At 38.5% G+C, this 25,022-nt stretch overlaps 1 protein-coding gene across 1 annotated transcript in view; it reads left to right on the top strand.

The window, feature by feature from the left end:
* PPP2R3B (protein phosphatase 2 regulatory subunit B''beta) overlaps positions 1-23,931 on the top strand; it is a gene marked incomplete at both ends in the record, with an annotated part of 45,688 nt that extends 21,757 nt beyond the window's left edge. Inside the window, 12 exons of the mRNA XM_079549787.1 lie at positions 5,938-6,123; positions 7,814-7,917; positions 8,466-8,568; positions 9,706-9,780; positions 13,153-13,239; positions 13,655-13,811; positions 14,938-14,986; positions 15,913-16,002; positions 16,981-17,156; positions 20,172-20,290; positions 20,462-20,568; positions 23,787-23,931. Of these exons, the coding sequence (XP_079405913.1) occupies positions 5,938-6,123; positions 7,814-7,917; positions 8,466-8,568; positions 9,706-9,780; positions 13,153-13,239; positions 13,655-13,811; positions 14,938-14,986; positions 15,913-16,002; positions 16,981-17,156; positions 20,172-20,290; positions 20,462-20,568; positions 23,787-23,931 (1,398 nt within the window). The remainder of the gene's footprint in view (positions 1-5,937; positions 6,124-7,813; positions 7,918-8,465; positions 8,569-9,705; positions 9,781-13,152; positions 13,240-13,654; positions 13,812-14,937; positions 14,987-15,912; positions 16,003-16,980; positions 17,157-20,171; positions 20,291-20,461; positions 20,569-23,786) is intronic.
* Positions 23,932-25,022: the final 1,091 nt, after the last annotated feature.

Here is a 25,022-nt window from a genome sequence, read left to right as displayed (position 1 = left end):
ATGTTTATCTCTTACCGTGGAAAGAAGAGCATGTATGATAAAATTAGTTTTTATAGCGTGTCCAAAAACAGCTGCCAGATAATAACCGAAGGCTTGGAAGAAGCAACTGGGACTAAAGCACTTGTTTCAAGAGGACTTTTGCACGTACTGCCTGACACCCATTTTTGGCATAGGCTCAGTCTCTGTAGATGTGTTTCTAAGCTTGGCCATTCATGCACGTTTTAGATTTCTGATTATGTTAAAATAAAATAAAATGTAATCTTAGCACAGTTTTAAGAGTAACGTAGGCTTATTTCAAACCAGATCACCATAGTGTTCCTCTTATCTTTATGAATTTACAATCATGATGCTTCTAAGTGGAACCAACTGTGGGGAAACCGGGTGAGAACAAATAGTGTAAGGTTGCTTTTCAGCAATCTTGGTGCCTCAGGGCTCCACTGCTACCACTGGTACGAGCACAAAGGTCAATAAGCTCTAGATACAGGAGGTGGAGGTGTACTGTGGATTGGCTCGCCTTAATACCATGCTGTGAATCTTCATTAGTAAGCTTTCAGACTAAATTACTGTTTGCAAGCTATTTTTCAGAGCAGCAGCTAGATTTTGCAGAAAGAGTCTGGCTGAGGAGAAAAAAGTTTTGAAAGCTTTAAATTGTCAAAGGATTCTCTTGTTAAGCATATGAGGCTGAATGGGAAGTGATACAGCCAGTGAGTTCTTGGAATTATAAATCTGTCAGTATGGTTTGGCTAGAACAGGGGAAAAACATCACTGCTTCAAAACGGATAATTGGAAATCCAAATGTCTATTACAAGATCAAGCGAGCTGATGTTACAGAAAATAAGTTTTCCTGGGCTTGTCCTTGGAGCGTAAGTTGACTTATCTGTCCTGAAGCAGATCTTTGAAGGAACTTTACTGTCCCAAAATATTTGGGAGTTTGGAACAGACTGTTGAAATTAATGCTTTCCTAGCAGATGGGTCTGAACCGATTTTACAGTAGTGTGAGCCTTAAATCTGGTGTTTTCACAATTTACGTTCCATAAAACTTACTGATCTTGTCACTTGCTTGTCTAGAAGGAAATGCAGAGTTTCACTGTGTAATCGAATAGGTAGTAACTTAAAGCAGAAATATTCCTGAAACTTTATTCATCAGACTGCTATGGAAGAATGGGGAGGCAGGGAGGCTGGTGAGGTGCTTAATCCTTTCCAGCTTTCTTACAGGTAACTGTTTTTTACATCCACTGTTACCTTGTAGCTTTGATAGATCACAGCACACCTGTATTCTGTAATAATTTACTCTGATTTTTAAGCGGGTGACTTTTCATAAAGCTTATGCTATCAATTTTATTTTTGTTTGTTTTATAATTTAAGTTCACATTGCCCTTTGGGTTTTCATCTTGACTTCTGTTTGCTGTCGTATCAATTGGAGAAGGGAACCTCTTGCAGTGTCCTGATTTTCTTGCTGGCTGCTTCATAGTTCTAAGTGAGGGTTAATGCGAAGTTAAAATTTAAAGAGCCAAATGGTGCACCTCTGCAGAAAATCTTCCTACCTCATTATGCACTCTGTTATACCCAGATAACACTTGCATGCAATGTAATATGCAATAATAGAAGATTCAGTCTACGGAAGAGCTAGAACTGTTTATGCACAACACGATTAGCTGCAACATTCTGCTCTTTTTTGGTAACTTCCCCAGTTAAAAACTTAGGTCTTGAACCAAACTTCTACTTATTTGATAAGTAAGGGTATCCTTTATTACCAGAATTTACTTCCTTTTTCAGTAGCACTTTAGGCAATGTTTCACTCAGCTTGCCTACCTTTGGAAATATGTACAGTCACTGAAGGCTCCATTGCAGTGCCATCTCTATCATTAAGGCGAGAGGAAAAATGATATCTCATTTTAAAAGCCTTCTGTCTTCATTTTTGCTTAGAGCCAAGTTAACTGCTGAGTGCTTCTCATCTCTTGGTAGATGCAAGAGGACAAACAAAGAGACAGAACTTCTCTCAGTTGGAGTGAAGGCTATCCATGTTCTCTGGTCCGATTACTAACATATTACTCCATTGTAATTATGATGTTTTCTTTTGCTTGCACTTACAACTGATAAAGGATCTTGGGAGTTGCAAAATAAAACAGGAGCAATGATGCTGCTAGAATATAAATTTTCACTTCCTTTGTGAAAGTCGAGGCAAATAAGCATTGGATAGCTGGACAGTTCTTAAGGTGGTGTAGGTTAGGAATGAAAATTGATAGTGTTCTAAAGCTTTTCTTGAATTCTCTTTATAGACCAATCTTACCTAACTTTTGCACCGTATAGAAATTTTAGGGGGAAACCCACACTTTTCATCTTCAAGCATAAAACTTTAACTGCAGTGGCAACTTTATAACACAATTACAAATTCTGGACTCTGATACGCTTATTGAAAAGGTGAATGCACCTTTGAGTCTGAGGCTTCAGCAGACATTTGCTTGGGTGAGTTATTTGCAAGCTTATACAGTTTTATCTTTAGCTCATTATCTATGAGGAAGGATATTACAGCTCATGTGCCATGGCAGGTTACAGTGAGACTTACCAAACTGGTCTCTTATGGCAGTTTAGCTTACCAGTACTAGTATTGAAGCTTTTAACTCAAAGCCATAAGAGAATATGGGTAGGTTTTCAAGCATTAAAGTGACCACTGAAGTGGATTAGTTTCATAAAAAGAATAACTTGCTGCAGATTTTCAGTTCAAAGATTCTCCATTAGGAAACTTCTAGCAGTTATTGCTAATGGAGAAATTCCCTGGCTAGTTGTAATTCATTTTCAAAGAGCTTAATCTCACGCAACTAAGCATTTTAGCTGCCCTGAAATAACAGTTGTCTCCCTTCACATCTACAGAAGAATCTAGCTGAAATTCTAGAAAGCAGTGGCACTTAGAGCCCTTCACACTTTCCCTCGTTAAGTGCACGCAGCAGAGCAGTCTCAGCTGCGCTGGAAGCCTTTCAGTCCTCAGCGGAGCTCAGGCTGAGGGAAGAGAAGAATCCTTGGCCCTTCTTGGGAAGGCGAGGAGAGGGAGGAGGTGTAATGCTAGCTTTGTAGTGCATTAGCTGGAGCAGCTCGTTTTGGATGACCTGTTTCTTTCTTTGGTGCAGGCTCTTATCCCCGTGTTGACTGATGTTAACAGCACAGTTTGGTTGTCCAGTAGCAAGTTGCTAGTGCCATTTAGGAAGTGTTAGCGTGCTGAGAACATCCACATGGCAGATACCGTGTGAGAGCTGTGCTCTGAGCTGGCTGCTGGAGGGCACAGGGAATATTCTGTGTCAGTTTGCATTGTCCTCTAGATGGTATTCTCATGAGATGCCTGTATGCAGACACCAAATCGATATTCCAAAAAGCAGATCTTAGACTTTCTAAAGCAAATGAAACATTTTTATGATTTCTCCTCTTACCTACCTCCTCTTACCTACTTTGAGAAACCAGCATGTAGCAATGGACAATATCCTTCAAAACAGAAAGAGGGTTTTTACTTTGCAAGGGCAGTGTGTATATGCTTCAACTGAAGATAATATATACAGTTTTACAGATTAATTACTGATTAAATATTAGGTATTAACTAAACAAGCTGAATTCAAAACAAGACCTAAACATAACTCTTGAATCTTAGGAAAAACAAATTTCTGCACATACTTCTATCTTCTGTTCTGAATCTGTTCCTTATCTTCTTCTTCATAATCACTGTCTGGCACGTATTTACAATGGGCGAAGAGATTAACATAAATAAAAACCTCCACTGTGTAACTCTCACTTAATGTCCAAGCGAGCTGCACATACTAGAATAGTTCTTACTGCAACTCCTACACTGAGATTTCCACATGCATTTAAGAGCAGCTTTTAACGTTGTCTAATGGAAGTAATTTATTATGTTGTAGACCAAGATACCTGAAGTAAATGATTAGTTTCTGAAAAGAGTACCGAATTTCAAAAGGACAAATAGTTCTGTTGGTAACTTTCCTCCTCCTGGGACCTTTTCCTATTTAGTTTTCTCTCTGCCCCTGCTTTTCCTTTTAAAAGAAACTTCTCTTTTGATCTAAAGCTCTAAGCTTTCATAGTTATGGATTTTGAAATGCCTTTCCTGTCTGTCCTAGGTTTTCTCAAAATACTGATTTATCTCATGTTACCTGAAACACGAAGGGCACATTAGCAGCCTGTAATGGACACCTGTCCTCAGCTCAGATGGGACTGTCTCACTCAGCAGGCACCTTAACACTTGCTCCTTTGTGGCAGCTTGAGCAATTCTGGGGGGGAGCAGCTCGGGTAAATGGGGAGAAGGGGGAAATAAAGTAACTTTGCTCTCTGGAACAAACAGAAGACTTGGGAATTGCTAAGTGGAAGATTTAATTGCTTGAGAGCATGTTAGCTATGTGAGTCCACAGTACCAATCCAAGGAGAAAGTCTTTAGTCTGCCTTTGCATCGGGAAGCTGTAACAGCCACACTGAAAGTGCTGATGTGTAGAGCTGGATTCCTAGACCTAAACAAGGTATTAAGCCAATCACTTATGCTATTTGTAGTGGTGAAGGTAACAGTGCTTTGAAGGTTAAAATTTTGCTGTCTTAATTCCCTCCCAGATTTGGGAGTCTACAGTTAGAAAGGATTTTTGATACCTCATGGCACTTTTGTTCTAAATGGAAGTTTTATTAAGTAAGACTCTAAACTAATGATGAAGTATCAGAAATTGTAATTTGCTGGATTCTTAGAAAGTGATAGATGCTGTCTGACTCTAGTTTTCACAGCTCAGAGGTATGTTTTTCTTTTAGGCAGTGAAACCTGTAACTCAGTTGAGGAACTTCAGCAACTGGGAACAGGAGCGCTGGCTTAGAGGAGGGGAAAGGTTAATTCAGACTATTTTAGCACATGTTATTTTTCATTAAAAGCTTCTGGGTTGGGACCCTGAAAATTAAAAACTGTTCTCCATAAGTACTTATTTGTTTCACTGCCTGAAGGGTGAGCATCTTTACAGGCCCTTTGCAAAGATGGTAGGAAGTAAAACAAGGGTTCTTTGAGTTATCTTTTTATTTTTTTCCCTTCAACTCTGCTTGGAAATGAAATGTAATTCAGGATCTTCAGCATGTTTTCCCTAAAATAAGCTGTCGTATAGCATTAACCCTTGTTTTTACATTTGGAAATGGCCTTGAGGCTAAGGGCTTAGTTTAATCACGTTATCGTGCTTGCTATCTTTGCTTCTCTGTGTTATTGGACTTTCTTATTGCAGCACCTATATACAAAGTAAGCTCATCTTTACTGGAGTTAAATTAGTTGAAATAATTTTGCTTGTTATTGGTAACTTATTTTTAGTAGTGTGATGTATTACAAATTCTTGAGGAAAAACATTTCAAGGCTCATACGGCACAGTTGTGTACAGTATGCACAAAAAAAATAAAGCCTTCTGTCTCATTTACTTCACTTATGAAAAATCAACCATTTTTAGGGTCAAAAAAATGCATCTGCTCTGGAGCTGCACTAAGCAGGGTGATTGTAACAAAGTAGACAGGCTTGTTTCTGAACTTAGAAGCTGTAAAACTAGAAGTATTTCAAAAGAAAATTCTTTCATGTCCTGTCTGCTAAACTAGAACTCAACGTTTTTCTTCTGAAACTGATAACCTGAGTATTTCAGATGTTTTTGAAAAGCTGTCTAGTGTATTAATCTTGAAACTTGATAGGTTGAAGGTTGAAATTGTCTGACTTTTTAATGTACCAGAAATCTTTCTAAATGACAGTAGTTGGAAACAGTCCTGAATTTTTCCAGTGTGCTCTCGTTCTTAAATAGCTTATTCAGCCTGTCATCAAAAATCTCTTTGAAGGTGTGTTGTAACAGATAATACCAGGAGAATCAAGTTATCTGAGGATGCCTATTATATATGTGACTTCATTGTACCTGACTGTCAAATGTGTTTTTATCTATTTAGGTTCAGACAAAGAAGGAAGAAACTTTGCCACCATCGCTTAGTCAAACCATTCCAACTTTCTATTTTCCTCGAGGATGTCCTAAGGAAAAAGTAAATATAGATGCTGTGATTGCCAAAATTGAGAAAACTTTCTCACAGTTTCCAAACGAGAGGGCAACTTTAGATGATATGGGGAAAGTTGCAAAGGTGAGAGTTTGTTAGCTAACTGCTTTCAATACTGTACATCCATGGAAAGAACACATGAATTCTCTGCTTTTCCTTGCATTATGTGTACTCATCTGCTATTAAGTAGTGCCAGTAAGACAGTTGTGTGGAAATCTTTGTATTAACCTTGTCTCAAAATGCCCTTACATTATGCTTACGGAATGAAATGAACCACAGAACCAAACGTGTTCGTAGATTGATATGCCTGTTGATTTCTGACCTACATGATATTAGTTGTGTGATGAAAATGTTACTGTCCTTGGTATAAAATCTTTCAAAGGCTGCTTACTCATTTGACAGTGTTGTGAGCATCCATTTTAAAGGTGCTGAAATACAGAATGGTTTAGCAACTTGAGAGCTTAACTCTTCAGTCGTAATTGAAGAGTTATTTTATAGTTACTGTAGAGTGACAAAATACCGAATTAGGAAGTAGGTAAGATTGTTCATGTGTTATGTAATGCACAATAACTAATTGATTTAGCATTACATTTTAGCTTTTGAAATATTGATCTTGGTCGGGAGCCTTTGGTTCTCATTCCTGTTCTTGTCACTTTGTATTTCAAATCCAGGGTTTAGAAAAATAGAAATAAATTTTTGTGTAGACCAGAATTAAGTGATGAACTCCCAGTTTACCTCACCAGAAGTGTTTAACTGCCAAGCTGAAACACAGGGTTTCACAGCTCCTTTCCATGTAGATGTGATGCTTCAGCAAGAGGGCTAGAAGAGCCCAATCAACTACAATTCAGTGATGAAAGGCATCCTACTGAAGGATAGGGTAAAGCCTCTCAGACCAAGGAAATTTTGTCAAACTTTTAAAATGTGCATTTTTAAATGCTAGTTAAAGTGTTGCGTGAGAAGTATCTGTTCTTTTTCTCCAGTGACCTTTCACATCTTGCAATACTGAGTTTTATGTGAGTTCCAAATGAGAATTTCAAATGTTAGCACATCTGACTGCTCCAAGTCACAGTTAGTTTTAGGTAAAAGGCACATAGCTTTAGGACAGACGAAGCTTGAAGCAGACACGGAAGCAACACTGTAGTTACATAGGAATTCTGAAATTGTGGAGGGCATACCCAGTAAGTATTGTGAAGCATACAAATGATGCTCAGTGCAGGCTGACCTGCTGCTGAAAATGGGATAAAAAATTTGCCTGCGTGTGCAAGGATGCAGATGAGTTGAGATATCTTCTGAGGCAGACAAATGCATGCTAGCTGTCATCCAGAACTTGAGTTTGAGACAGCATGAACAGTAACACAGCTTAAACATATCCAGCCCGTTAGCAGAGCTTATTAGCATGGACTCCATTCAGCTGCTTGGAGCATGAACATGTAACTGCATTCAGCTATTAGGAATGCTGCAGGATTGCCTTATATTTTACTTTCTTCTACTGAACTTTGGCCTAAAGCAGTTGTTTTAAACTACTTATTTTGGAAGGTTGCACCTGGTTTCAGAAACAGTTTAAAAATAAATAAATAATCTGTGTTTATTATAGATCATAAATGCTTTTAATCCCCTACAGATATGTTCAGTGTTACTAAAAGGTTTTTCCCATGGTGTTGCCTTAATGTTTTTTCTTAATGCTTGTAAAACTTAATTTGAGAGATTTATAAATGAGGGAGTAGCCCTCGGATAAAAAATCAATGAGTTGACTAGATGTATACTCTAATTATAGGCTTGTGATTGCCCGCTCTACTGGAAAGGTCCTTTGTTTTACTGTGCTGGAGGTGAACGAACGGGATACGTGTCAGTTCATAAATTTGTTGCAATGTGGCGGAAGTAAGTAGATTACTTTCTCAGAGATACTGTATTTTTATTTCTTGAATTGAAATGTGTATTTTAAGCTCTGAATGAGATCCAGTGTATAAAGGGAAAGAAAAGAATTTCCTGTAATCAACTGTTGACAGCAAACTTGTACGTGAGAAAACGTAAGTTTATCACCCCTTCTAAAACAAGCAAACAAATCTTTACTTGTTATGATCAAAGATTTTGAAATATTGTTTGATAAATGGCTGGCTATTTATGGGAAAAGTGAAAACCATGGGCGTAACTTGCAGGTGTCAGTTCTGAGCAGAACTACATCTTTCTAGCTTACGTTCTAGTTCTAACTGGAAAATGTCTTCTCATGTAAGCAATTGTGTGGAGTACCCACCTACAAGATGATACTGCTCGATGACTTCCCCTATAGCTTCATTTGCCATGTGTGATTAACTTTTGAGTTAAATGTTGTGGTTGCTGTTTCATAGGCCTTTCTCAGAGGATTCCCATACGAAGTAGTATCAACAATTTTCTGTGTACAGTAGTAAATGCATGTATTTATATTTCAGAATACTTCAGACCTGCTATGATGATGCTGCAAAGTTTGTTCATCTTCTAATGAACCCTGGATGCAACTACTTAGTGCAAGAAGACTTCATTCCTTTTTTACAAGTAAATTGCAATAATTACTAGCTCTACTAAACACAACTAAATTATGAATTTTTTTCAATTCTTTTTTGAGCTAACTGTACATTTTCATGGTCTTCATTAAAGCTTATTAATAGTATTTTAGTGTGATTTGCTTTGTGTGGTCCACACAAGTGAGATCTTTTAAGACCTACAGTAAGATGTATGGATCTTGCTTGCAGGAGTATCAGACAACCTTTAGGGTTTTGAAAGGTAGTTGAAACTACAAGGGCTGTTCTGAAAGCAATGTCTCATGTTATATTATGTTAGTCCACAATGTCAGAGGTGGATTGGAGGGATAGCAGTAGAGGTTGAAACTTCCCACAGTATTCTGTTATATTTTGTTGCTGTGCGACTGATGGCAGCAGATGGGCAGCCAGACAAAATAAACATGGAATTACACATGAAGCAAATGTGTGTCACTGAATTCCTCTTTTCAGAAAAAATGCCATGCATTGACACTTACTGAACATTTAAGGAGACCAGATAGTGAGCACAGTGTGCAGGCTCTTGTTCATTGCTGGCAAAAGTACACAGCTGATGGTGCTGACTGTGCTGAAAACAGTGTTTGGTAGCTGAGAATTTGCTCTATCAGACACTGTTATTGTGCTCTTTGTACCTGTTACAGCAACGCCATGGAAATAAATAGGAGGCATTACTTTCAGAGCAGCCTTTGTGCTTAAGGAGGGTTTGTATCAAAGCCCCCTTTAAGGAGGGCCTTTGGAGGGCAAACTGCTTTTCTGTATTCAAGACCTAATGCAATTTCTCTCAAAGAGTACAAAAAGATATATATTTCTAGAACCTAAATTGACTTGAGTGAATCATCATCAGAGGCAGAATTACAAGCATTGCAGTCATCAGTAGTATTCACCTGACCAATTTATTCAAAGTCTTCTGTCCTTCTGAAATATGGGAAATCATCTGTTTGTATGGCTTTTAAAAGATAATTTTATTTTTTGAGTGTCAACAGTGTGCATACAGTGTGCTTCAAATGAAGTTATTAATTGTTGTAGTTCGTTTGAACTGTTTTAGTTAAGGAAGAGGACATCTGCTAATGTGTGTTCATTGTTCTGTATAGACACTAATGGATGCTGTTCATGATATTGTTATTCCTTTGTGTAGGATGTGGTAAATAGCCATCCTGGCCTGTCATTTTTAAAAGAAGCATCTGAGTTTCATTCTCGGTACATTACCACAGTAAGTGTTTTTTATTTGGAAAAGCTATTTTTGGTCAACTAAGTATGAAAATGACTAAAATTAGACAAAATGTATAAGCATCTTTGTCCTTTGGGGGGGAAAAGTTAAGTATGCTGCCAGTCTTCATGTCAGCATGACTAGAAATATTGCAAAGAAAATTAATTTCTGGAGTATCGTAGTAGAAACTGTTGAACTTAATACAAGGATGAGAAACACCAAATTGTAGAAGTGTAAAACGAGTTAATGAACATTTAAATAAAGAACAGATTGTTATCTTAAAGACTTGATTGTCAGTATAGACTATTGGAATCTTGACTGTAGTCTGGGATTAATTAAATGAAATTTTGAAAGAAGGGTCTATGTTCACATGATTATGTTCAGCATCAAGTAAAATAATGATAATACTGAGACTGTTTACCACATCCATCTCCAGGGATGTGGAAGCTCCATTTCTCTCTTCCTATGGTGATGTGAATGAAGTGCTCTTTCTGTACACAAGGGAAAAATCAGTGACATTACATTTTCTCAATTGTAAACAAGGCAGCCAATTCCAGTGAAGTCTCAGAAGATTAAAATTCCACAGAGTGACATTCCATTCACTCTCTGTGCATGTGAAAACTAGTTTAATAGATCTTCCCAACAACAAAAAAGGACAAACAACATGCAGCTTATAGTTCCACCCAGACCTAAATTGTAGAAAATCTTTTTTTGTTTTTTTTTTTTAAGTATTTGGTTTTGGTTTCTCCTATCCTTCATAGAGAGACTGCTAGCCTATCAAGTAGATCCCTATCGAGTAGTGCTTTAGATTTTGCTTCTTGTCTTAATTATTACATGAGCTCCCAGAACTTTCTTGTCAAATGTGAGTAAGGGAAATGTTCTGACAGTGAGTAGTTTTCTTTATTAACAGATTGTGGTTTGTATCAAAGCCTGCTCTGCTAAAAGCTGTGAAAGCTTGCTATAGGAAGGAGAAGGTTTTGCCATTTCCAGTTACTTTTCTTTGGATGAATAGCTTATTTTAGTAGGTCTGAGCCCAGCAGTGTTGAATAAATTAGTGCTGCAAGTACTTGACTAGCAACATTTAGTCTGCAAGAGAAGTCTGTGTGTAATCAAAATGCCAGAAAAAAACATCAATATTGGCAAGAATATAGTAAGAATATTTGAAATGCCAATCTGCAGGTTAAAAATGACAAGAGGACTCTCTGCCATTATTTCATGTCTTATTTCTGGATGGAGTAACTGCTATTGATAAATTGAGCTACATGGTCTTCTAAAATTCTTGGAATTGTGTTGGAAGCTGCTACTGATACAACTGTGGGTGGTTTTTCTCTGAGACAAAATCAGGTGTTTTATGCTTACGTTCAGGGTAGCTTTAATCTTGCTGCATGAAGCTTTATGTAAATGATGTTGTAAGCATTACAGCTGAAGATTTAATGTCTTCTGATTATTGCCAGTTGCAAGATCAGTTCTTCTGCTGTTTCTCTGTGTATTTGTATTCATACTTATGTAACCTTTAACTCTTTAATGAAGAGAGCATCTTGTTGGTTGGTCAATCTAGGGTAAGCATTTGGTTCTGCCTGCTAGGCAGGGGTCTGTGTTGGTTGGTCAGTCTAGAGGTAAGGTTTGGTGCATCTCTGCCCAAGAGAAAGCTGAAATACATTAAAAACTGTTGTCCTGACAAATGTGATACTGCATTCAGTCTGCAAGTACGTTGTGTGTATGCCTGTGAACTCTTGAAATTGTAATCTCTGTATTCCACAATTTCTTCTCTCTTATGAGAAACTGTAGTGCAGCATAGTAAGGAGGGCAGTTCTTAAACAGTTGGCTTGTACTGTGCTTTGATTCACTTTAGAAAACTATTTTTTATGCCTATTCCCAGTTGTCTCCAGCAAACATTCAATTTTGTTTTTATTTTTAGACCAGTTAAATGTGTAACAGATGAGATAATGACATGCAGATGGATTAAGTTGCAAAGCTAAAGCAAAACCTTTTTAGAAAAAATTGCTTTGTAGTGTAAGCCAAAATCTGGGCCTTCCCTAAAATCACAATTAGAATTGGGCTAATTAACTTCCAAAAGCAGACCAGTCTATTCTCCTTTCTAGATCTATTGAACCAGCTGTTCTTGTTCGAAGTGTGAGGTGCAGAGCTTGCTGTAGCTTACTGCTTACAGGCAGCTTAAGCTTTATTTTAAAAACTTCATGGAAAAAGCTGCTCTTCTATTTGTACTTCAGAACAGTTGGTTTCTTTACACTACTGATAATAATGCAATTACATCTGAAGTAATACAAACTGAAATAAAAAGGCCTTTCGTTTGGAGGAGGGAAGGAATTCCTTAAGAGATGGCCTTTTAGCTAGTAACTATTGTTGCAAATAAAATGCTGTACATATACAGCATTCAGTATTTAGCTAATCAGCAGGGTACAGTTCATCTCCAGTTAAGCAATTACAGCTCATAATACACTCAGGTTTTTTGTCTGGTTACTGGCGAATGAATTATTTGAGATGCTCATGTGCTTAAGTCAAAATAATTGAAATGAATATTTTAGATACAGAAAAATGGTGTTTTAAAGTCTAATGTTCATGAATTAAACCAAGCAAATTGTGTTAAATGCATGAATCAATCAAAATGACCTACGGGTGCAACTGATTTAAATAGATTCTATGGATAATCAGTTGGATGAGTAGGATTTTGATTCTAATATCACTGATGTCATAGAAAAGTCATTCTTACTAGTTTTGTTACTCAGAAATCACTTCTGTGCTGTTTTTTATAACTACTGTCAGTTTTTTATCTAGCTTTAAATAGAATGAAATGGAAAAAATGTATTGTCTGTCCACCTGCAGGAAGTGTTCTTTTTGTTAGGTGTTTGTTTCTTCTGTTTGTGGTTATGGTATCAGAAGTTATGGTATCCCCCAGTGCTCTGGTCTTCTTTAAACAGACCCCATTCTATTTCTGTCACTTCATTTATGAAATACTTTCATTGCAAATACGGGCCCTTAAATCTGAAGCCATGAAATATATTAATAGCTTTATTGCCTATAATCTTAGAAGATGGGAAGGCAGTGAAATTGTCGATAAACATCTTCTGCATAGCATGCAGGAATTCTGCCCATTTACTGTGTAGGATGTGGGTACTGCAGCATTGCAGTACACTACCTGGATTAGTTTAGCCATAGCTGGAAATAGCTTGATAATGTGATGTAGCACACTGATGCTTCTCTCATTAGTAGTGGGAACAACAGACTCGTAAGCTGTTCATTTGGGTGGAAAATGGAGTCCTGTAATGCAGCTGAGCTAGGACTCGTTTTTGATCACAAGTGCTTAGGAGGTTGTTCTGATGGCATGCCTGAGATCACCTTTTTATTTTCTTGCAGGTTATACAGAGAATATTTTATACAGTAAATAGGTCCTGGTCTGGGAAAATCACTTGCAATGAGCTCAGGAAAAGCAATTTTTTGCAGGTACGTAGTATCTTCTGTAAGATGTCTTCACAAGTTTAAAACAAGCGCTAGCTAAATGCTTTGGGGAGTCAGATAGGCATTTCCTTCTCTTGCAAAATCTAGTAGGGACTAGATTATATTAATTCTCCTACTGTAGAATATGTTTAAATGTCATTTTATGTAGATCTGCATATGTGCAACTCTGATTAGCGAAAGTCTAGCTGATCTCCTTCGTCTGTGGATACTTTAGCTTTCAACCTTGTCTGTTAAGTCTTTGCTGTCATGCTGTGTGATGCGCATCATCTCAGTAGCTCATGATTCTTCCACTGAAATACTGTTAGGTAACAGTAATATTAGTCTGGTTATCAGAACTCAGATGATTCAGCAGCTGTCTTAAAAATTCTTTAATGTGTTCTGTTTATCCTTCTGATAATAGAATGTGGCATTATTGGAAGAGGAAGCTGATATTAACCAGCTGACAGAGTACTTCTCATATGAACATTTTTATGTTATCTATTGCAAATTTTGGGAGCTGGATACAGACCATGACCTCTATATTGATCGGAAGGATTTAGCTCGACATAATGATCATGGTATGACAAATGAAGCATCTTTCTTTACTTGTGTTAAATTACTTGCAAGCTTTCAACTGAACAAGTGGTTAACTGCAAAGGCCAGTGTTCAGGAGTCTGTTCCTGTAGCTGATCCTCCTTGCTTAGGGGAATAAAGCAGGACAAGTAAGCTCCGATCCTGCTTTGTGTCCAGGAATACCAGATTGGAAGAAAACTCTGAATTCTGATCCTGACAAAGAAGTAGAGGAGGAAATAGGTCACTTTTCACCCCTTGAGATCAAGTCTACACACTTAGAAATTTAAGTCTTGATGTATTATCAGTGGGGGATTGTTTTGGAAACAATCTGTTATTGTTAAAGTAGTATGACACTTATGGCAAGGTATTGAAGGAGAAAAAAGTAGGGCAAATATATGTTGTTGCTTTGCTTATTTTAGTTTATTCAGCTGCAGTATGTTTTCTTTAAATATCATTTAGTAGCTTTCTATTTTCTATATTCAAAATATACAGTCACTAGGATTCTGTATTCTTGCACACTCCCTATTTTAAATGTTCTTGTATGAACATTTTACCTTCTATGAAGCTGTTATTTTTTTTGTATGGTTTGTGTCCCTTGTCATCATTGTCCTCTTCAGGACTGGAGAGTTTACTCAAACGCTAACTGACCATGGAATATTATCCCAGATTAAAAAGAATAAGCATCATTCTGATTGCTTTTGGGAGCTTGCCTGTAGAAGTCTTTATTTTAGGACACTGAGGCAGGATTATTTCATTTGTGAGGTTGCTCTAGTAGGCACACTGTTTATAAATACACACACACACACACACACACACATGCACACACAATTTGCCAAAAAGCAAGGGCACTTGAAACTATAATGGCACTCGAGAACATGATTTACTTGTCAAAGAACTAATAAATGCCATCTTACTAATCAGCCAATTTTATTACTTTTGCTGTGTCACTGTTTCTGCATTGTCTGAATTCAAAGTTGGTTGGTTCAAGGCTCAAAAGAATTAATGAGCACTGTAGGTGATCTTTTTTACAGATGTTTATATATGAGGTTTGTGATAAACTTTTCAGCTAGACAGTACATGGTAAAAGTAACATGTGCACCACTGATACAATTTTAAATCTTTCTTTCACAGCAATATCAAATAGAATGATAGAGAGGATCTTCTCAGGAGCAGTAACAAGGTAATTATTTTGCATGCTGATCTAAGCACAGTCTAATATTCATATATTTGCTTGCAAAATTGAGTATCATTATCCTCAGAATTAAATGATGTCCCCTTGAAATGAAATGCTGAACTTCAGGATTTAATACTGAGCAATCTCCCAAGCGTTCTTGAAAGCTTTGGCTCAGCCAAGGATCTTCAGTCTTTCTTTATTACTACAAGCGCTCATCGCTTAGTATCATATGGCATAGCAAGGATGGGAATAAAGAGGGGAAGAAATGCTGGTGGTGTTCTCATATCCTTAAATCCTGAGAAGCTTTCAAGGGGATTTGGGATTTTTAATACTACTCGCACAATCAAATTTGCAACAAGTTCTTGCATCAGGGTTGCAAAAATAAGTCTAGAATGTGGTCGATAAACAGAAATAACAGAAGCTGAAATGAATAACAAATGAATTGGACAGATATGTCTACAGCTTACACAACTGTGTGAGCAGGGAAGGATTAGGAATGGAACATAACAAGCTGTGACCTGCTTACTTAACTTTTTGCTAGAAAGGTTGATTGTATGTCATCAGAATGTATTTGGGTTCTGAGCTCTGTGGTATGAGTAGGAAAAATCATTTTGTTGTCACATATACTTCATGAATGTTCTGTCTCCTTTTTATCTTTTTTTTTTTCTTCTTTTTTACAACACTTCTAGTACACATTTTTGTTCTTTTGCCACCTTCCTCTTTAAATATCCATTGCAGTAGCAACAGAACAGAACTCGTAAGGTCTTTTTTTTTTTTCTTAATGATCATAGTCACTGATAGGTCACCTTCAAGCACTCTATCTTTTGATAGATGAACAGTTAATAACACCAAGGAAAATAATATTTGTTTAGTAAAGCCTGGATGTTTTAACATAAATTCTCTTTTTTTTTTTTTCTGCATTGATTGTCAAGAGGTAGAAAAGCACAAAAAGATGGAAAAATTAGCTATGCTGATTTTGTCTGGTTTTTGATATCTGAAGAAGACAAGAAGACACCAACTAGGTAAGAATGCATTTATTTTATCAGAAATAAAGACTGGCTTATACAGAAGACCGCTGATGCTCAGCTGGAACTTAAGAAATTAAATCATTAAAAACATGAGTAGAATACTGGCCCAGTTGGTTACATCATCCTTGTTTCTCAGTGTCTTTGATTGTTGCTGCATAAAAGTATTTACTATCAAAGCAGATAACTATTTTTCTTCATGTGCTATAGATTGATTACTTATAGTCGAGCTCGTACACAAAGGGAACTACAGTTGTTTCATGATACCAGTGGTATTGGAACTGTACAGCTAGCATTAGTAGTAGAATGCTTGTTAGAAACTTACTGCGTGATATGTTACTGGCTTGCTCAATATGAAAAAAAAAAACTTGTTTTGATACAAAACTATATTTTTATTTGGATCCTATCAACAACTGTTTACATGGCTTGATAGTGATAGAAAAGGTGAATGGTTTTAAAATGAGATAGGGGAGATTTAGGTTTAGATACAGGAGGAAGTTTTTCACACAGAGGGTGGTGACGCACTGGAACAGGTTGCCCAAGGAGGCTGTGGATGCCCCATCCCTGGAGGCATTCAAGGCCAGGCTGGATGTGGCTCTGGCAGCCTGGTCTGGTGGTTGGCAATCCTGCACATAGCAGGGGGGTTGAAACAAGATGATCTTTGAGGTCTCTTTCAACCCAGGCCATTCTGTGACTTTTATGTAAAGCCACATGTTTAAGTTTTCTCCTTCCTCACTCCCTCACAACTAAAAAGTGCATTTTCAGATGCAAATATTGTTACATGAAAGGACAAATACCAAAACTGTTATCAAGACAGTTTTTCATGTTGAGTGACTTCCATGGCATTATGGAATGTAGTCTTAAAACTAGTTTTGCATCTGTATGTAGAATAGCCTATAAAACAAGCACTGTAAATTCTGAAAATTCTTGCATGCTTGTGTAAACTGCTTGTTGCTGTTAATTACTGAATTTCAGCATTGAATACTGGTTTCGCTGCATGGATCTTGATGGAGATGGAGCTTTGTCTATGTATGAATTGGAGTATTTTTATGAAGAACAGTGCCAAAAATTAGATAACATGGCCATAGAACCCTTGCCATTTGAAGATTGTTTGTGCCAGATGCTGGATCTTGTGAAGCCACAATGTGAAGGTAGTAAAACCCTTTTCCATTCTGTAACTCCTGCTTTTCTGGATAAAGATCTAGAGAACCACTAACAGCGTGGTCATACCAAAAATAAGCCTTTGGATGGTCATCTATCTAAAATCTGTTGGTGCATAAAAGTGGTGTTTATTAATTGAATGATCTTCCAAGGATGGGCAAGCGTTCATTTCAGTACTAACATTGAATATGCTGCTTAAAAATTCCTCGAAGTCTTTTAAGGGATAATAGCCATGTTATTCTCAAATCTTTTTGATGAGGTCTTTTTCACTATCTGGCTGAGGTGATATTGCATATTGCTGCATTGTTGAAGAGAAGCATACTGCATGTTCATGGCTTCTACCCCATGTGCTGTTTCTGATATTGGTCACATAAGTTTGATAAAACTTTTTTGTAGCTGGGATGAACAAGTTTTCAAGGATTTCTTGAACTCAATGCAACTGAGGTTGGCACGTATCTAAATCTAACATCTGAACACACGTCCGTACTTAGCGCTGATAATCCTTTTTATGGCTATGCTTTTTAATGTGAACTTCAGTGTGTAAAAGGATTTGGCACGCGGTCTGGTTGCTATTCTTATACAGACTCTGGATCGCAATAAATGTGGAACTTGCATATTTGTCCTTGAAGTGTTTGATAGGAGTAGTAACCTCTACCACGTACGCTCATGTCTGCTGTTTTCATGGTGAAAAGAAATTGTTGAACGTCTGTGCTTTTGATTACCAAATATAATGTTGTGCTGAAGTCTTGCATTTGTGCACTCTTTTAGATGAGGAGTTGACTTTTGCCTACTATTATTTCAAGAGTCACTTCAGTAGTGCATAAGAGGCTTATTCTGTTTACTATCTACAAAATTATGGTTGGAGTATAAATTAATAGTTCTGCTTGTCGCCCACTTCCTTTCCAGTATTAAAATTACCAGAAACTTTCTTTTGTTGAAAGAAAGGCACTTGACTTTTATGGAGACGTGAAGTTTCACATACTAAGAGAATTGAAATAACTCAAAATTTGCTCAGGAGAACTCAAAGCTTCACTTGATGATTTAAATAAAGTTAATGTGAATTTGCTAGGTGAAAACGCATAAAGGTGATAAAATTGTAAATGAAAAAGATGTAACATGTATGTTTCAGCTGGAAGCTTTAGTTCTAGATATCCGTGGAATTAAGCCCTAGATCAGCATGTGTAATTCAAGGTGAGGGAGGATTAAAGATTAAGTGAAATAAACACTTAAGAAAAATTAAATGGTTGCCTACAGTAATATCCCAGACTTAAGGTGTCCCTTCCAAATGCTTCTGAAAGACAGACATTTTTGATAGCGTCTCAGATCGATGAGATTTATGTCTCTTATGTACGATGTAGATAGTATAAGGAGGTTGTGAAAGGCCTTAGCTAGGGAAAAGAGTTGTATGGGACAATGAAAGCAGAAACAAGTTGTGAAGATTTGATGGGTTTTCGTGAAACCTGAATGATGTGGAAAAGAAGAATTAAGAAAAGCTCTTCTATTGTTTTCCTAACACAAAACTAGCTTCATCAATTGATGCTTCAGTTGGTAGTTTTGAAACAAAAGGTAATATTGTACAATATGGTACAGTTTGTTACAAGATGCCTTGTGTACCAAAAAGCAAATTCTTGAATTTGTAGAGACCTAAATTTAGCAATCTTGATTTCATTCTGGTCTCGTTGGTCTCTGAGAGACAATGTGGGTGTCTACATGAGTGTTAGGTATCTAAGCTCCCATTGCAGTAAATGGAAACTAGAGAGCAAATTGGTGAACCAAATATAGGTGCCGCACTTAAATTGGGAGCTTATATAACTAGGACTCACAATCAGTTGCTTGGTTGTGGAGAGATGCTGCCACTTGAGATGACCTGATACATCAGACATCTGTGTGGGTCTGACAGATATGACACAGGTGCCATGAGGGATTTATGATGTTCTGGAGCATCAGCTGTAAGCTAGACAGAATACACGCAGATGGTGGCAGATGTGTGGCAACCATTTCCAAATGGGATTGAGATTCAAAGACCTCGACTTCCCTCCAGTGCCCTTGAGCCATGCATTGTTAAAGGCTGCTAAGCTGGGTTACTAAACTGAGGAAATACCGTTCTAAGTCTGGCTTCTATTGAGCTCTTCCATAACATCTGCAGTTGGCTGCTCTTTGACAGACAGTGGAAGACCAGCCCTAGATAAGGCATATTAATAAATTCCTAACTTTCAGCAATAGCCATCTGTCCTTACTTGCACATCTGATATTTTTCAGTCTCTCTGTGGAAGTTCAATAGTCAGCCTTGAAATAAGGTAACATTTTCAAGCAACTCAGTAGATATTTCCAATGCTTTGTTATCTATTGCTGGGAGGATTTTTAAGAATCACTTCATGAAACAAAACACCTCTAAATTCTTAGCCTATCGCTCAAGCAGTAAATACTGGTCAAGCTGGGCAAATAAGAAAAACTACTCTCTGTAAAAAGCTCATTTACATGAAGCACAGTCACACTCTCAGGTCTAAAATACACACTTGAATGTTCAGGTCAAATAGAAGTTCTTATCCAAGGGAGAGCTGAAGGAGATCAGTAAGGGGGTTACTTTCACTTATGTAATGCAGAATAATTCAGGCTAAAAGAAAGGGGAGCCACTGTCATACAGGGAAGAGAGAGGGATGCTGCCAGAGGAGCTTCCTACCTGCTGCCCAAACACTTTGGCAAGGAAGCTCACTGGAGGCATCCCTCTCTTGAGGAATCTCAGACAATTAGCTTGAATGTTTTCTTTAAATCTAGGTGTGGTAGATCTGCATCTCACTCCAATATATTGAAAGAAGCAGGATAACAGTTAAAGCAAAGGAAAATATCTGCAATAATTAAGTTACATATTTCACCTATTCGGATCTCCTACTGTGTTGAGCATCGGTAGCAACTGTTCTTAAGCATAACAATAACTTCTGAGTAGCATTTCTCCCTTTTGGAGAAAGGATAATCACAGCTTTAAATATCTTCTATCTTGTGTGCAGGAAAAATCACTCTGCATGATTTAAAGAGATGTAAGTTGACAAATGTGTTTTTTGATACCTTTTTCAACATTGAAAAATACCTCGACCATGAACAGAAGGATCAATTTTCTATTTTGCGGGTGAGTATGAAGCTGTAAAATAAATAATAAATAATAATAAAATAAACAATCTTTCTAGCTGCACACTTAAGTCATTAATATAATTATCACTGTAATCATTACAATTAGTATGTGATAATGATAATATAATTGTCGTTATAATTTTGTCTAACTTGCAATGTGATTGCTTAGGAGAGTGAAGGTGAAAGTCCAGAAATCTCTGACTGGGAGAAGTATGCTGCTGAAGAGTATGACATCTTGGTAGCAGAAGAGGCAGCAAGTGACCAGTGGAATGACGGGTAAGAATGTAACAGCTTAGCTGGTACGTGGCCTTTCTACTGTTGTAGAACCTCACCACCACTACTATCATTCATGCTATTTTTCCAGACTAGTGTTGTTGCCTGTGGTGGAGGAAGGAGTAATTTAAGTGCTCTGATAATGAGTGGTGGCCCTGAACAGTCCATATTGAGACTGGTGCTGTTTAATATCATCACTGTTGACATAGGGAGTGGGATTGCGTGCAACCTCAGCAAGTTTGTGAAAAGCCAAGTTTTGTGGTGTAGTAAACGTGGTGGAAGGAAGGAATGCCATCCAAAGAGACTGATCTGATGAAGAGCTGGCCTTGTGCAAACCTTATCGAGTTCAACAAGGCCAGGTGCAAGGAAGAGCCTGCTCTAGGGCTGGGGCAATCCCAGGCACAGGTAGAGGCTAGATGATGAGTGGAATGAGTGTCTCTTCAGAAGAAAGCTTAGTGGCATTGGTGGAAGGAAAACTTGATATGAGGCAGCGATGAGGTGCCCTCACAGCCCAGAAAGCCGGCTGTATATTGGGCTGCATCATAAGATGTGTGGGCAGGGGGGAGAGGGAGGTGATTTTCCTTCCATAGCCTCTGCCCTCATGAGACCCCATCTGCTTTCAGCTCTGGGAGGCCCAACACAAGAAAGACGTGGAGCTGTTGGTGCGAGTCCAGAGAGGGGCCACAGAGATGATCAGAGGGCATCTCTCCTATGAGGGAAGGTTGAGGGAACTGGTCTTGTTGAGCCTGGGGAAGAGTCAGCTCTGGGGGGAAACCTTAAAGCAGCCTCCCAGTGCCTTAAGGGGAGACCACAAGAAAGCTGGGGAAGGACATTTTAACAAAGATTGTAGTGATAATGGCAAGGGGTGATAGTTTTAAACTAGAAGAGGGCAGGGTTTATATTAGACATGAGGAAGAAATTCTGGCAGTGGCACAGGCTGCCTGGAGAATTGTATGCCCCATCCCTCCAAGTGTTCACAGCCAGGTTGGATGAGACCCTGGGTGGCAGTGGAAGGTGTCCCTGCGTGCAGCAGGGGATTGGGACAAGATTGTCTTTAAGTTTCCCTCCAACCCAAGACGTTCTGTGATTTATAATATGTGAAAAGGGGAGAGCATTTTTAAATTTCTTTTTGTATCTTGGAAAGGAGTGAAAGTTGTATTCCATGAAGAAAGAAGAGCTCAGAAAGAGATGGGAATTTGCATTTGGTTTGATAGTGTTTGAATAACTATCTTCTGAGTACAGCACAAACAGAGCCTAGAAATAGTATCTGTGCTGTCCTTTATTTTTGATGACTGGAAAAGCTGTTGTCATCTCTCTGTATTGCTATGCAACAGGCAAATTAAAAAGCTACATTTGAGATGTTAGCATTTATTTAAAGAAAGTCCTTCTCTGAAAGGTAGAATTAATTCTTGTAGAATGCTATAAATTGAAGGGTTGCATGTCAACATGGTCATTTTGGTAGAATATACATGTTTTCCAAACCCTCTTTTTTTTTTTTTTTTAATCATAATTCAGTAAAGCAACTCTTAGAGTGAGTTTTATTTCCTATTTTGTAGGTTTTAACAATTTTGGGAAGGGCAAAATAATGTTTTTTAAAGGGAGGGGGTGATTCAAACTGTTTTTTTACTCAGCCTGATCTTTAGCTGGTGTTACCACGAAGTGTTAGGTTTACCAGGAACGTTACTGAAGCTGGGTTAATAGATTTGTCTATGAAGCTATTCAATGGAATCACATTCACAAATGAAAACGTTTCTTTCCTCCTGCCTCTGATGTTCTTGCTGCTCTTTAGGGCAGTTTGGTTAGGTTGTGGATGGACTCAATGACCTTCAAGGTCTTTTTCAACCTGAGCAATTCTATGATTCTATTATTCTACTCTGTTAATGTTTGTGATGGCTTTCTAGTGTTTAACACTTCTCAGCGCTGTCATTCTCTGAAAGAATGCTTCTCCTTATCACCACATAATACCATTATAAGTCAAATTTGAAGAATGCGGCAGGAAACGAAGGTTTTGTGCTGGACAGATACTGCAGTATCTAAAGCTTCTTTGTTGCCTAATCTTGTTGAGTAGATGGAAATAATCCCATGCTGAGCTGAGATTCAGTAGCACTTGGGGAGATGTACATGAACTGTAGTTGGCCTAGCCCAGGAAATGGTCCATTCTTTGATCACGGAAACACCAAGGTTGGAAAAGACCTTCAAGATCATCCAGTCCAGCCACCCTCCTATCACCAATAGTTCTCACTAAACCAGGTCCTTCAACACAAAATCCAAACGTTCCTTGAACACCTCCAGGGTCGGTGACTCCACCACCTCCCTGGCAGCCCATTCCAGTGCCTGACCACTCTTTCAGAAAAGCAGTATTTCCTAACATCCAGCCTGAATCTCCCCTGGTGCAGCTTGAAGCCATTTCCTGTAGTTCTGTCACCAGTTACACAAGAGAAGAGGCCGACCCCCAGCTCACTACAGCCTCCCTTCAGGTACTCATAAAAGCAATGAGGTCTGCCCTGAGCCTCCTCTTCTCCAGACTGAACAATCCCAGCTCCCTCAGCCGCCCATAAGCCCTGTGCTCCAGACCCCTCACCAGCTTTGTTGCTCTCCTTTGAACATGCTCCAGAGCCTCAATGTCTTTCTTGCAGCGAGGGCCCAAAACTGCACACAGTACTCGAGGTGCAGCCTCACCAGAGCTGAGTACAGGGGGACAATCACTTCACTGCCCTGCTCCTGCTGGCAACACCGTTTCTGATGCAAGCCAGGATGCCTTTGGCCTTCTTGGCCACCTGGGCACAGTGCTGGCTCATGTCCAGCCGAGCATCAATCAATACCCCAGATCTATTTGCTCTATGCAGTCTTCCAGTCACTCTGCCCCAAGCCTGTAGCATTGCCTGGGCTTGCTGTGGCCAACGTGCAGGACCCGGCATTTGGCCTTGTTGAAACTCATCCCATTGCCCTCAGCCCAGCTCTCCAGCCTGTCCAGATCCCTCTGTATGGTCTCGCTAGCCCCAGACATTAGACTGGTCCCTGAACAGCACTGAAGCAGATCTTTTTCCAGTGCTAGCATTCACTGACATTAGCTACACACTTTGTTAGCCACCATGATCAGCAGATGGTTGTCAGTAAACAGCTTTTGTTTTCCCGCTTCTTGTTTCCTCTGACTTCCTTGTACTCACTCCTGCTTCATTAGGCACCTCCTAACATACCCAAACTTTGTCACCTGTTCGCAGATACGAGGCTGAACTGAATCCTGTAGACCATCAGAAGGCCAATGTCCTGAAGTATCAAATGGAAAAAAGACCGTTTTTTGAAATGCCTTCCCATCTGGCTGATGTAGACTTGGACGAATACGACTACGAAGAGGACTTTGAGTAGTGGTTGCAGTCATCACTTGCAGAAGAGAAGGGACAGTCTGCAGCAGGTCTGCTACACACCTATATGTTTCAGTGGGTTTTGGTTCCAGGAACTCAGCTTAGTTTTGTGCTAAAAGTATTTAATCACCAGACTACCTTTTACATAAAAGAAATGCATTTGTATGGAATGACGAAACTTTTTGTATTTATTCAATACTCTATAGTTTGTAAAATAGATTAAAGTATTTATTTACAGATGTTGCGTAATTCCTTCTTGGAAGAATAACACTATTTGACTCGAGGGTAAATCTACTGTTTTTAAAACAACTCTGTACTTCTAAGTTGACGTGTGGTGCACCGACCATCTCCATCCCTTATGTAAATAGGTATTCCTGTACTGCTATGGGAGGGGAGGAGGCCATGCACTGCCAGCCAGGTGTGCGTCTGTGCTCATACAGGTTGTAGGGCTTTTCTGCCTTGCCAAGGAAGAGACGTCACTGTGAGCACGGGATTCGTCTCTTTCTTACAGATGGTTTCATGGGACATGCTGGGCATTTTGGTGCATGAGGAAAACTAATGCCAGAAACAAGTTGCTTCCCTTCTCTGCCTCAACTTTAACTTGCTTGGCCTTTTAAACTTCAGTGTTTTCGTTGACATTCATTATAAAGAGACGATTTAATAGTGAAGTCTGTTCGTGTTCATACTTGATCCAAAATGAGAGTGTTGAATTCTTGTAGAAGGAACCAATTTTTTAAAAATCCTTTGTATAAATGTTACCTGATCAGTGATGTGCACTAATTTGTTGTGGGCATTCAGTGCTTTTGTCTGTCCCTCCCCTTCAGTTGTTTGCTATTGACACATTCCATGGATATTCATTCAGTGTCACAGCAGCTTGAAATTGTTGCCTCACTGTTAAACAGATTGTGTTGGGAAAAAAAATGGACAGAAAGATGTAAGTTATTTTTTGGTTGCAGTGTAGATCTGCTTAAAGTGTTTTAAAATCATGTTTGTATTTGCAAATAAAGATTTTCATACGTGTAATGTAATGGTTCTAATTAATGTTATGTACTACATACAATTAACTTCCTATTAAATACCTTAAATGGTTCTTGT

Source organism: Tetrao urogallus (assembly GCF_951394365.1).
Source record: "Tetrao urogallus genome assembly, chromosome: 1".
Lineage (NCBI taxonomy): Eukaryota > Metazoa > Chordata > Aves > Galliformes > Phasianidae > Tetrao > Tetrao urogallus.
The sequence above is the reverse complement of the archived record's forward strand: the minus strand, read 5'-3'. Positions and strand labels throughout refer to the sequence as shown.